Raw genomic sequence first — 14637 nt, forward strand, 5'->3', positions numbered from 1 at the left:
AAATATACTTTAAAAGAAGGAAAAAATCAGTACCATTCAAACACAAAGCCTGCCATTTGAACAATCTTGCTATTCAAGACAACTTTGGAAACCCATCCAGGCATCTGGATTTTCACGGTGGAAGTGGGTTACATCTATCTTCCACTTTAAACCCATTTCCTAAATGATGTTAGGGTTACTGTTATTTCTGACCCCCAGCCCCCTACCCCCGGCATAGCTGTAGCCATTTTGTTCCATGCCTGCCAGCTATTTCATGTTGTTGCTGTAACATGCTTGCCGGTCCTTGACACAGGAAAGTGTCTTGGCTCAGAGCAAAGAGATGCTGTCCACATACCCTGTTATGTTCTGTACGTTCTGAATGTTCTGTATAATCCTCGGAAGTTCCACAAAGCTTTACATAGGACCCATCAAATCAAAGGTCAATATGAAACTAGAGGATCTTGAGTCCGAGCTGACATCAGGCAGCTTTCCTGCACCTGCATATGAACTCATTGTGGGTTCTGTGGATTTTTCCTTTATGACAGGAAAAAAATGTATCTATCGTCATAGCTCAGATTCTTCTGAGCTATGATTAGGGTGTGCTTTCACTAAACCATTCTTGCTTAACTGAGATAAAAGTTCAGATGGTTTGTGTGGTGACTCCTGAACCCCAACAGTTGCCTCCTCATAGGGAAGAACGGTACCCTAGCCTTTGTAAATAACTTGTATTCACCAGATATAACAGATGTCTGTTCCAGTGAGCACTGGCCGTGTCCTATCTCTGACTCATTCTATCAGATCTTTCTCTGATCCATCACTGTCTGCCACTCAGTGAAATGTCACTTTCAAACATGGGTGCTTCCTTCTGTAAACTAACTTTACCTCCATTGTTTGGGGTTAAAGGTGTGTTCTAAGGGTGTGTCTATATTCCAGGTAGAGAGATTAAAAGTGTGTCAATGCAGCGGGATCACAGAGACCTACAAGGTCTCTAGATGCGATCCCTTGCCAGGCAGCCATGCTGCTGGATTAAAATTCCTCTACATGCCTTGGAGGACACCAGGGCTCCGTTGAGGACTATCTAGATAAAGCTGTTTGCTTCTGCTCAAAAGAGTGGAATCTGCCTCTGGCCCTGAGTTGAGACCCCATTGCCTTTTCCTTTGAGAGTTAATTTTGGGCTACGCTCAGGGGTTGATATGCTCAAGTGCTTGCCTTAAAGCCTGAAGACCTGAGTTTGGTCCTATGTAGTACAGTCAAAGAAGAGGACAGATTCACAAATTTGTTCTTTGTTCTTTACATAGGTACTGTGCCATATGCACATTAGCACCTCTCCATACATATAACACAAGATAAATAGTAAGTACATAAAAATAAATAAATAAATAGATAGATAGATGTGATTCTTTATCTGGAACTATTAATTACTTGACTAATCACCCACCAGTGGGCCAAGTCTCTGGAGAACAAATTCACCTGAAGTTACACTGAAGAAGTGGGACAAACAATTTACACTTTCAGGAGACAGCATACTCTTTCAATTACAGAGAGAGAGAGAGTTAACGGCTAAAGGTGGAAATGTTTCTTCTGAGTTTTGGGCTTTCTCATTCTTTCTCAGAAGAAACTCCCCAGCCCCCTCCACTTTAGCATGCAGCTGTTTGTCCTCTGTGGGCTTGTCTGCTGACCCTCCATTGCTGAGCACGTCCGCCCAAGTCAAAAGCATAGCGTCTCTCTTCCTCTTCTCCATCTCCTTGGTTCTGGGCAGCTGCCAAGGTTTCAGGCTTGACTTCCCTGTTGTTTTTCTTTTAAGCTCTATTAATTTTTTTCTCAAGCTTCCTTCTGTGTCTTTCCTTAAATGCTCTTATTACTGTGACTAAGAACACAAAGACAGACCCACAATTTTCTTGGTAACTTGCAGACCCAGATAGAATTTCCTAAACTTTCTGGTGATACTCACTGTGTTAGCTCTTTTATATGTATTTATGCCTCTTGTATTAAGTAATTCTTCTGTCATTTATAAAGTTTATAAGGACAGATGGCAGAGAGGGACCAGATGAAGCTGTTTATTTCACCCAGGAAAGAACAGATGATCTTCCATGGCATGGAGGGCCAGTGTAGAGAAAAAGATAACTAAGACCATTTATGTAGGTATGGGGGCATCTTGGAAATGAGAAAGTTGATACAGCAGCTACCTGTGGTCTTTCTTTCCTGGAATTGTTTGCTTCAGGCAAGACAGATTATCTTGGGAGAAAGGCTGTCTCTGAAAAACAGTCCCTTCAGGGAGCAAGGACAACTGTAATCCCATGGGAACCCTGGTTTTATGCACACTATCACCTTCAGTAACGCAAAGCATTTGAGGATGCCTAACTAAGCTGATGTTCTTCAAACTAAAATTGTTTATAGTATGAAGCTTGCCCAGGCCTGTGTTTACATGTTCCTTATGGTATTATGGTTAGTCACACTAGGCACAGAGCGTTAGACATGGCCTAACATTATGAACTCCAAATAGTGCCCTAAAATAAAAAATGAAAGGATGCTGGACACTGGCAATCTAAGAACTATATCTATAAACAGGTGTGAAGGCGTTCTTAAGAGAAAATTACTCCTCTTTCTTCAGCTACCAATAATTGGAACTCCCCACCCCACCCCCAGGAAGCTCAAACTTGGAGAAGAAAATGGCTAAATCCTGTCGCCAGGAAGAGGAAGGGCTTGTTTCCAGGAAAGAGACTTCATACCCCAGGGCACCATCATGGAGGGCCTAGAGTGGAGACAACTGACAGGGGAAGTATGGGCGAAGAATATCCTGATGGGAACTGTTTAGAGATGCAGCTTTCTCGCCCTCTGTTAAAACCAAACCTCAGAAGATGGAAGTGGTGGATGGGGTGGGAGAGGGTCATGTGCTCTCTGTTCTTTCCCCAATATGGCCACGTTGGATACATCTCCTCTCTCTGACACTGAATACATCTCTCTGTTTTTCAGTATTGCCTATCTCACTGGTATAGTGGGACAGGTATCTGAGCCTAGCCTGTCAGGCTTGCCAGGACCCAGGAACTGGTTCTGACTACTCCGGTAACAAGCTCCTTAAGTAGATCTAACAGACTTTTAGTCAATTATTAATGATTCCCCATTAAAAAGATTATATCGTATGTACATAGAAAGAATTTTACTTTCTCAAGCCAACCTGGGTATCCTTTTCTTTAGTGCTTAACCACCCTGGGCAGAGCCTGCATGGGGTGTTCAATGGAGCAGCATGATTGGAAGATGTCAGTTTTTGACTAAGAAATAAATTATTGCTTGTGAATGTTATATCAAAGAATCTCCCTCTTCTCCCATTTTGGTGGCTGTTCCCACCCTTCCTTATCTATCTATTTATCTGTCTGTCTGTCTGTCTGTCTGTCTGTCTGTTGGTACTTATTCACTTTATATCCTGCTCACTGCCCTGATCCCAGTCAGCCCCTCCCACAATCTTTCTCCCATTCCTTCCTCTTCTCCTCTGAGCAGGTGGGACTCCTCCTGGGTGGGTGTTTCCCACCACCCCCTCCACACACCCTGGCACCTCAAGTCTCTGCAGGGCACTTCCTCTCCCACTGAGGCCAGACAAGGCAGCCCAGCTAGAAGAACCTATCCCACAGACAGGCGACATATGTGTGGATGGTTAGTCTGTTTTGTAAAATGAAAACATGTTGATTTGGTCTGTTTCTCTTTTTCCTCACTTTATTTAAGGGGTCTATATGGCTTTGACTTTCATTCTATCATATTACATTATGTTAGAAATTCATCTAACTTCTCTCCCTGGAGTTAATCTTACTTTGTAAATCCATGGCTGACACATGGTTACCTGTCTGCTTGAAGGACTGACACTTTCCATTGTCTAAGATAGCCCCTGTATGCCCAGTGAAATTCATAGTTACTTCAAATGCTACCTAGTGGCTATTTGTAAAAACTAACCCATCCCTCTGTCCATGCTGGTGGTGTGCTATTTGCTTTTTTACTTTCTATCTTCTGTCTTAAAGGGTTTCCTGGCTGGAGAGATAGCTCAGCGGTTAAGAGCACTGACTGCTCTTCCAGAGGTCCTGAGTTCAAATCCCAGCAACTATCTGGTGGCTCACAGCCATCTGTAAATGGGATCTGATGCCCTCTTCTGTTGTGTCTGTAAACAGCTATAGTGTGCTCATATACATAAAATAAATAATCTTTAAAAGAAAAGAATTTCCATTTGTCAGTGGAATCAAAAGGTAGTTTTGTGAGGTGTACTTGACAAGAGAGGGGTCTGACGTGGTAAAGTTCAAAGTGGTACCGTGGCCTCAAGCACGGCCCGTTAGTTGTTTTTACATCCTTGCTTCAGTTGTCTTTAGAAAAATATGTATTAAATCTGTAGGCAATTTGGGGCCTTTTGAAGTTTCTCCTCTTCCCTCCTCTCCCCTCCTCCTCTTCCCTCTTCCCCCTCCTCTTCCTCCTCCTTCTCCTCCTCTTCTTCTTCTCAATTTTATTTACTGTTCTATCTGCTCCATGGGGCCAATGCAATATTACCCACTTCCAGATAAAGAACCTTTGACAAAATCCACTCTGGACCTCATAGATCGTCTGTGTAGACCCTTCTTTTGTACAGATAGAGCACAATGACACAATGGTTAAACTACTAGGTTTGAGTATTTGAGAACATTTTCCCAACTGGATTGTCAGACACATTCATGAAGCTTCTCATTTTTGGTTTCTTCCCTTTGAGAAATTCTCTGTGGAGCTTAGAAAGAACTGGAGTCTTGTTTCTTCCATAATGTATTGGCCAGGAATTCAAGTATTCATTATCTTCCTTGCCTTGCCGCTTCCTCCTCCCTTGTCTGTGAAGACAGTCCTATTTCATCCTTATGGCCTGGTGCAATTCTTAACAGCTCTTCATCCTCCAAAATACTTTGGTTTGAGTGCTAATGGAACAGACAGCAACTTGTCCTTATCAACCCTCCAAGGCTGATATGTTGCAGGTGCCCACTAGGTGTCAGTAGTGTAGCCTGCCAAGAACTTTCGGAACAAGCATTTCATTACAAAAGTCAAATCAAAGCAAATAATTAAAGTGTGGTTCAAAAGCTACCTGCAGCTTTGACTGGTTCAAAACAGGTGAGACAGAATCGGGAGGTGAGGAGGCTCAGGTCCGGGACAGGTGGCTCCTTCTTGGGATCCAACAGGGCAGAAAGGAATCTTTTCCTTATTAAAGGACTTCAGTGTTTCACGGAATGAGTCTCTTCCCAATTTACACTCACAAGATGAAGCCAGTGTTCAGCGAATGAGGAAACAGTTTCGAATGAAGAGGGATTTTTCTTTATAGATATCTCTTCAATTCACAATCGGATGAAGGTCCTACAGGTCGATCCCATTGGCAGCCCACGTTTGAGCCCAGAGCTGAGCTGCCTGAACACAGCAGATTTTTCAGAAGATTTGAAAGGATGCACCTGCAGAGTCATCGCACTGGACCTCTTTGGGAATGACTTCTGGATTGCAAATAAATTGCCTCTCGGTCAGGGAGTGCAGCTGGAAACTCACCGCGCCGCAGAGGCGTGGCATACATCAGGACCCAGGTGTGAAGTCAGAGACACACAGGCATGGGTCCTGCAATGTTTATGGCTTTTCGTTCATGGGACTGGTTACTACTGCTGGCGGTCCTGACCTGTTCGGAAGCATCATCGTACGTTAATGAGTCCTCCAATCCCACTGCCCAGCAGGCACCGGATGCTCGGTTTGCTGCTTCTAGGTCAGACCCCGATGAAGGAATATCTGTTTTTGAACTGGATTATGACTATGTACAAATCCCTTATGAAGTCACTCTCTGGATACTCCTCGCATCTCTTGCAAAGATAGGTAAGTCCTCAAGCACAGGTTTAGGGAGGATTGTTCCGTACCTGAGTTGTCATGCATGAAAATCTCTAACATGACAGACGACGACGATGAGTTAAGTAGACAGTTACTTGCAGTGCACAGTTCACCGAAGCGTGACTGTTTAATGTTTCAGGATTGTGTTTGAAATTGAAATGCAGACTTCCAGGTCCTGCATGGTTTTGACTTCATATGTCAAAAAGATAACCTTGTGTCTTCTCTGCCATGTAAAAACCTCATGCTATATGTTTCAAACAATATAAAATGTAAAGTGTACAGTGTTCAGGAAATGCTGGGGACTACATAACATTTCTTTTCTAACATAGTCTTCACTCATTCCTAGCCACAGAACTGTAATTTTTTTAAATGACTCTAATTATTTACCCTTTCCAAGAGGCTCGTGCTTCTTGTTAATGACAGGAAGTAAGGGTGGAGGGGGAATGGACCATGGGCAACTCTTATACCCCAGCAATGACTTAAGGGCATATTGAATCTATATCTGTTTGTGAAGTATGGCTTTCCTCCTGACTCCTGCCCATCTCTGCCTTCTTTTGGGAACAGAAGTAACCTCAAGTGAGTGGACTGAGTTCCAGTCAGGTTCTCTTCATCTGGAAGCCACAATAGTGGTCCATGTTCTACGACTAATCTGCAGCCCCTTTGTCTCCTTAAAACAGCTTAGTTCAAAATAGAAAATTTATACAATTTTTGTCAGTTACTACACCTAATATTGCCTTTGCCTCCTCTATGATATACTGTAGATAATTTGAGCACAGATATTGTCTTATTGATGTAAAATCTTCCAAACACTCATATTTTCACCCACATACATATGACGTGTGAAATGTAGATTGAGCCATGTGTAGTATAATGTTTAAGGACTCGTGTCTACCCATGTAACTCCTTTCTTCCTGTGGGCTAGGGGCCGTGGGTGCACTCGGTGCTTCTTTAAAGTAGCTATATACTTTAAGCTACTAAAGTATTAAGATGGAAAGGAAATGGTTAGTTGGGAGACATCTCTAGCAGTTTGCTAAATGGTTAGCTTACACGGATATTATAGAACAAAAATAATTAAAGTCACTTCTGACTTTGCAAGTTCTTTTTCTTCTTGGAATATTATGGGAACTGTTCCTGGAACCATCTGGAAGAATGACATTGAAATGAAATGGAATCTTCCGCTTCTGGGGATGGGATGTTGTTTCTTTGCATTTCCCTTTGAAGCACTGGAATTAAAAGAGTTGAAAGCAATTGCCTCTGCAGCTCTGCTGCCTTTCCTGAAAGTGGACAGATGTTTCCAAGTGTAAAATTCACTAAGTCCTTTTCACTGCAATGTGATGAACCCGTGGCCTGTTCCTGCCACAGCCCCACAGGTCTATTTTGCCTTAAGGCGGGTAGACACTGGATCCATTTCAGGGAACCCCCACTTGAAGGAAACAAGGCCAGAATGGTGAAACACAGGCCCAAGAAAACACATTTCAGGCTCCTGTACTCCATGACTTAATTTAGAAGGTAATTTTGATTAAAATCAACATCAATTGAAAGGCAAAAATATAGCTGATGAAGAAGGAAAAAAAGAGGCCAAGGAAGTTGTGATTAGAAAACGAAGAATGCGGGACTTTAGAAGGCCTTGAGCCAGTCTTGACACAGTCAAGTCTCACTGAAAGTAATGTCTTTTGGTGAAAATTATGCTCAACTGCATCTACCTGCTTATGCATAGAACATGAGTTCAAAATGGTGCCATGGGAGATACATATCTTCTTTTTATACAGCTAAGTGTAAAATCCTTCAAGGAGACATTCACTGGTTCCCCGTAGTGTATGGAAGGAAATCTACCTTAATTAATTTGGAAGTCAAACTCTCCACTATTTGGGACATCATCTTCCAAATTCTACTTAATTTTTCTAATCCACAGTTTGCTCAAGTCAAGTGGATCATCTCTCAATGAGGGGGAGAAGTGTCTGCCGGGACCAGTCCTACCCCAAGCTCCCCTCTCTACAATGCTTCTCATTCTGTTAACCAACTCAGAGAATCTTAGCGCTTCCCAAGGCACCCAGTTAATGTCCACATGAAAGCATCCCTGACGACCAGTTAGTTCATTCAGTTGTATACTTTTACAGCCAGCCATCACACAGACCGAGCTGTGGATATTTGCTAAGTAATGTAATGACATAAATCATCTATTTAATTTGGGAAAATTTATAGACTAGTGCAGGTAAGTAATGTACAAATGTTGTATGTTGGGATCATTGTTACTAAACAAGCATTAGAGAGATAAATTGTTCTGGTAGTTACAAGGAGGACATTCATTCTTCTGGTGGGGAATGCAAAAGGCTTAGGATCAAAGTCTGAAAGGCAAATAAAATGACAATTCAAGCAGGCAAAACAGATGAGCAAGACAGGAAAAGGGAACCTGATTGCAAAGGATTTTGATTGACTGTATTAAAGGGTGGATGCATTTTCTGGCAGGACCTCCAAAGTGCCATGTCACTTTGGGACCCCCATGGTGAACCACTGGGTTCTGATATCTTTGTATTTGTAGTGTATTTCTGCTCTAAGTTAGGGTTTCTATTGCTGCAATGAAACACCATGACTACAAGCAAGTTGGGGGAAAAAAAAGGTTTATTTGATTTACACTCCATTTTGCTGTTTATTATTGAAGGAGGTCAGGACAGGAACACAAACAGGGCAGGAACCTGGAGGCAGGAGCTGATGCAGAGGCCATGGAGGGTGCTGCTTACTGGCTTGCTCCTTATCTTTTGCTCAGCCTGCTTTCTTATAGAAACCAGCGCCATCACCAGCTCAGGAATGGCTCCACCCACAATACTCTGAGCATCCTCCCCCCCCACACACACACATTGATCAGTAATTGAGAAAATGTCTTACAGCTGGATCTCATGGAGGCATTTCCTCAACTGAGGCTCCTACTTTCTGATGGCATTAGCTCATGTCAAGTTGACACAAAACCAACCAGTACAACCTATGTCATACTATTTCAGTCTTCTCGATTATTCATTTCTCACTATTAAACCTTTGCCAACAGTGGAAGTTGCAGTATAATCTACATCTTTGGCTTTCCACCTCATTAAATTCAACAGCATGCTGGTCTTTACAATAGAATTCTCAATAAACATCTTTAGTTTAATCCATGGGGGACCTTGAGTGCCTTCCACATCTTAGGCAGAACTAAGAGTAAGGTACACAGGGTTTAGAAACCCCAGCTCCTTAAACCCCAGCTCAGAATCTTGTCCTGTGTTTGTGTAGTGGAATGTGGTGAATCATGAAGAAATTAGCAACAACAATAAAAAGATTTCTAAAAAACTGACCTAAAGGCCAGCTTGGTCTACAAAGTGAGTTCCAGGACAGCCAGGGCTACACAGAGAAACCCTGTCTTGAAAAACCAAAAAAAAAAAAAAATTGACCTAAAATCACCCCAAAATATGTAATGAAATCAAGGTGTTTCTCTCCTGATGAACCCCCACAACATTATGATTATGGATTTTAATATTTACATTAAAATGCCTAACAGTAGCAAAATTATAGTTATGAAGTATCAGAAAAGATAATTTTATGATTGGGTTCACCACCACATGAGGAACTGCATTAAAGGGTAGCATTACGAAGCTTAGGCTAGACCAGTCTGACTAGACCCAGCGCTGTTCATTGGCAGATTATGGTCCCACCCTTTGTGTTCCCAGGTTTCCATCTTTACCACAGGCTGCCACACCTCATGCCAGAGAGCTGCCTCCTCATCATCGTGGGAGCTCTGGTGGGTGGAATCATTTTTGGCACCCACCACAAATCGCCTCCGGTCATGGATTCGAGCATTTACTTCCTCTACCTCCTCCCACCCATTGTGTTGGAAAGCGGCTACTTCATGCCCACCAGGCCCTTCTTTGAGAACATTGGTTCCATCCTGTGGTGGGCGGGCCTGGGAGCCCTGATCAATGCCTTTGGCATTGGACTCTCTCTCTACTTCATCTGTCAGATCAAGGTCTTCGGCCTTGGTGACATCAACTTGCTACAGAATCTGCTATTTGGCAGCCTCATCTCGGCGGTCGACCCCGTGGCTGTGCTGGCTGTTTTTGAGGAGGCACGTGTGAATGAGCAGCTTTACATGATGATCTTTGGGGAGGCCCTGCTCAATGACGGAATCAGCGTGGTGAGTTGTCTTGGTCGTGTTTGTGGATGGGGTGGATCTGCAGGGGGGGGGGATAAGAGGGATTCATCCGGGGTCATAGAGGCCAGGATTGCCTTGGATCTCCATGTCATGGTTGTGGCCCAAATTCTGATAACATTCTGAAGGCTCCCCCATGTGTTTCTAACTGTTCATTAGTTGCTTTAAGGAGGGAAAAGGAGTAGAAAATACATAATCATTCAATTTATGTTCCAATTCAAAAATATTTTTGTATTTAGGATGGAGAAGTTATTGTTTATAACCATTCTGGGTATTCCTGTTGGCCAAAGCAGTGCTTTTGTTTCTAATAAATGTATACGTGCACGCGCGCGCGCACGCACACGCGCGCGCGCACACACACACACACACACACACACACACACACACACATGCATACTCACACACACACACACATACCATGAAGCTCTAGATGAACTTAAATAAAATCCCTCTGGTCACTGAGACATGACAGAGGAATTACGTACGTGGTGCTCAGTCAGTCGTATGTCCTACAGAAAACGTGAATGGGGGTGGGGGGCGTTCTGCTTAGGAATTCTCTAGAGAACCCAAGGTGGGTGAACAGGCTAGAAAGAGAAAGACATAGCACCAAGTCCCAGGAAATGCCCACACCCGGGTTTCTGGAATATTCAGGACAAGCTAAGTTCATTGATTAATTTCACTTAAAACGACAGTGTTTACCAGCTGTTGGCCCAGAAGCTGTTGGCCAGTATGGCATTTATACATACTTTGATGACATTTCACTTTTAAAACTTAGATTCCTGCATATAGGCAACACTGAAATACATTTCAGTGTAAAAGAGTTGAATAGTATCAAATTACGAGGGAGAAACAGGAAGCTTCCACTTTAACTTGTTTGCCCTTTTCCCTTCCATGCCTCATAGCATGCACATTCATGCCTGTATAGCTGCTTAGCTGCATCGCTGCTTAGCTGCTTAACTGCATAGCTGCAGATGCATAGCTGCATAGCTGCTTAACTTCATAGCTGCACAGCTGCAGATGCATGTAGTTCTAATAAATACCGTGGGATCATACTATATGTGTTGCCTAGCTGGAGCCCCTTCAGGGTCTTTTCATGTTTCCTCAGCTGTTGTAGAATAAGTAACACAATTTATTTCACAATTTCCTCTATTGGTGGTTCTTTAAGTAGTTTCTGGTTTTTTTCACTGTTGTTAATTTTACAAATAATGTTGCAATAAATATGCTTTTTTATTTCTTCCTGGCTCTGTTTTTGCATCTGGGATTACTTTAAAATAATACTTTAACTGGTAATGAAGTGTCCGGGTCAAGCAATGTATAGATTTAAAACTTGATACATGCAGCTATTTTAATCTCTTCCTGCTGACCCTATTGGTGAATGAGAAGTTATCACTCTAGAGTTGTGGAGATGGGCAAAGACATGATACCTGTGTCATAGTTTCTCTTCTATTGTTGTCATATAGTGAAGTGCTGGTTGGGCTTGTGGTTTCGTAGGGTTACAGTAAGTGAAGGCAGAGCAAAGGAAGATGGGAGCTCACATCTTTTTTTCTCAAGTAGGAGACAGAGAGCGTGCTGGGAATGGCACAAGTTTTTGAGACCCTAAAATCCGTCCTGAGTGACATACTTCCTCCATCAAGGTCATACCTCTTAATCCTTACTAAACTGGTCCACCAACTGGAGATCAAGTATTCAAACACATGACCCTATAGGGGCCATTCTCATCCAATCCACTGCAATGGTACAGACAGCTCCAACAGCAGGTCATCAGAATGAATAAACATAATCCAGGGGATTGGGACATCGAAGAACACCCCAAACCATGTAGACTGCCCTAGGGAAAGAACACACCAGCAGAGGTTGAAGGGCCAGACAGGAGGCTCAGAGATTGAAGGGAGCAGGTTGGGGAACTAAAGAGAGCAGGCAGAAGGCTGGGGTCGGTCACTCTGGTCACTCTGGCCACTCAGAAAAGATGTGTGTGAACTGTGTGGAGAATTTACAAATTAGCACAGATATTCAGAAGCACCACCTGGCATAGTTGCCCAGGAGAGCTATCTGTCTGGGGCTGTTAAAGGTGGAATGGCCGAAATAAGGGGAATTTTCAGCTAGGCTGGGCACTTTTGATTTTTTTTCCAAATGCTAAGGTAACACATGACATTGAACTTGGTGACCTCAGCTGCCAGAAAGACTTTATCAGCCTCTGCTTCCACAGACAGGGTTGACTTCTTTAATTTACCTGGAACGCACGGCCTCTTTATCAGGAGCACAATCATGTGGTATGCAGAAATTCTTGCTGAGAAATCATCTGTATTTATTACCAAAACAAGATCTTGCCTGCTGCTGCCGGGGTGTGTGTGTGTGTGTGTGTGTGTGTGTGTGTGTGTGAGAGAGAGAGAGAGAGAGAGAGAGAGAGAGAGAGAGAGAGAGAGAGAGAGTGTCAGATCTCACCCCCGAGGTTTCTTTAGCTGTCTTGTCCAGAGCCAACCCCATATTGTGGTTTCTGGTGGCGATTCCATCACCGGTGACGTTTGCTTGACTTTTTCAAGGCTAAATTGCTTCCATCTCGATGTTTCTAAAGAATGATCATTTTAAAAAATAAGATTATAATTTCTGAGCGACTGTAGTGTCTGCTGTTGTGACCTCTGCCGGGCAACGCTGCCGTTGTATTGGCTCTGGTGAGGTTGCCCACATGGTCATCTTCGGTCTCCCACAGCACAGTGCGTATTAAGTGTGTGCTGGAGCACTGCTGGGTCCCTAAGTGAAACCAGAGAAACCCAGGGCCAGATTTAGAAAGCAGCTGAAAGCAACTGGTATTTTCTGTCGTCCAATGGTATTTTGAGCTGTGGGCTTTGAGCTCGCCCTTTCATTGAGCAAAAGCCCTCCCCAAGAGCAACAGTCACAGTAACCCAGCAGTCTGAGTCACCCAGAGGTGGTCTGTGGTGTAGGGCTCCATGTGACGTCACTACAGATCTTACTCCCAGAGCAATTGGATTTATTTGTGAATCCGATTTACCAAGAATCAACTGTGTCAGGATTTCAGCTTGTGGTTTCTCACTTAGTCCTTCCTTTTGCTGAGTTTTCAGGTCATAGCATCACTAACTAGGACACAACACACACACACACCTTCCACAGAACAGAAGCACAATAGGTGTGCACACCCAGGACTGCAGTGGGTACTCACTAAAAAATGTCACTGGGGGTTCGTGGAGATTTTACTATGAAAGTAGATTTCAGGGAGGGGTGGTGGTGTTTATTCTTATTATTTAGTTATTCCACAAGCATCATTTTATCAGGATGTGATACAATCATGTGTGACTTAAATATCTATCTACAACTTTCATTTAAAAAAATAAGATATATTTCTAATATTGCTAAAAACAATTACCCCAAGGTTCCAGTGGATTGTCATGGTTACGATCCCAGAATAAGCAGAGGCAGAATTACTAGTGCCATGACCCATTGTGGCCAGCTTTGCACTTTCTACTTTATTAAATCCATGGAGCTTATTATGAAGCATGAAAAGATACGGTCCATTCAAAAATGAAGAGAATCAGGAGTGAGAGGTTAGAACACCCTAGGTTACAGAGCAGAGCTGGGTGCTCAGCTCTGTGCCCAGCTCTCTGCTCAGCTCTGTGCTTGGCTCTGTGCTCGGCTCTGTGTTCAGCTCTGTACCTTGCTCTGTGCCCAGCTCTGTGTCCAGCTCTGTGCTTGCCTCTGTGATGGCTTCTGTGCCCAGCCAGCTCTGTACCTGGCTCTGTGCTCTGCTCTGTGCCCAGCTCTCTGCTCAGCTCTGTGTTTGGCTCTATGTTGGCTCTGTGCCAGGCTCTGTGCCCAGCTCTCTGCTCAGCTCTGTACCTGGCTCTGTGCTCAGCTCTGTGTCCAGCTCTCTCCTCAGCTCTCTGCCCAGCTCTGTACCCAGCTCTCTGCTCAGCTCTGTACCCAGCTCTGTGCCTGGCTCTGTGCTCAGCTCTGTGTCCAGCTCTCTGCCCAGCTCTGTGCCTGGCTCTGTGCTCAGCTCTGTGTCCAGCTCTCTGCTCAGCTCTCTGCCCAGCTCTTTACCCAGCTCTCTGCTCAGCTCTGTGCCTTCAATCCACTTTCCATTTTCTTTCTGCCAATTGAAATCTCAACTCTAAGCTGCAAGGGAGTGAAAAACTTGTCAAGGTCAGTGACACAGCTGTTCTTTCCCTTGTATCGAAATGGCTGACTTAGTGATTGCCACACAAGGCTTTAGGCAAGGCTGTTCACTCATGTCTCTTTTTGCTGTAGATTTGGAATAAAGACATTCTTAAGATCACAGGGTCCATGGAAAATCCATAATCAGCTTTCTGTACAGTAACTTCCTGGACTGGAAAGGGCGCTGAATAGCTCCTGTCTACAGCTTTCACATCAGCTCATGAGCACTCTGTATCACCATGGCTGGCAGCTTATTTTAAATATGGACTCACTTGATTGGCTGTAGAGTAGTGTTTTTCTATCTCTATCAATCTCGTAATTGTCATACATCAGCTTGCTCAATAAACAATAGGTAATTATATTTCTATGCACCCCACGTCTCCTCCTCCTCCTTCTCCTTCTCCTTCTCCTTCTCCTTCTCCTTCTCCTCCTTCTCCTTCTTCCTCTCTCTCTCTCTCTCT

General features: G+C 43.7%; 1 protein-coding gene across 1 annotated transcript in view; it reads left to right on the forward strand.

Annotated features, from left to right (window-relative positions):
* The first annotated feature begins 5122 nt into the window (after positions 1 to 5122).
* Positions 5123 to 14637, forward strand: part of Slc9a4 (solute carrier family 9 member A4) — a 50962-nt gene continuing 41447 nt past the window's right edge. The window contains exons 1-2 of the mRNA XM_021198946.2: positions 5123 to 5823; positions 9531 to 9994. Of these exons, the coding sequence (XP_021054605.1) occupies positions 5568 to 5823; positions 9531 to 9994 (720 nt within the window). The 5' untranslated portion in view covers positions 5123 to 5567. The remainder of the gene's footprint in view (positions 5824 to 9530; positions 9995 to 14637) is intronic.

Source organism: Mus pahari, chromosome 5, assembly GCF_900095145.1.
Source record: "Mus pahari chromosome 5, PAHARI_EIJ_v1.1, whole genome shotgun sequence".
In the NCBI taxonomy this organism is placed as follows: domain Eukaryota; kingdom Metazoa; phylum Chordata; class Mammalia; order Rodentia; family Muridae; genus Mus; species Mus pahari.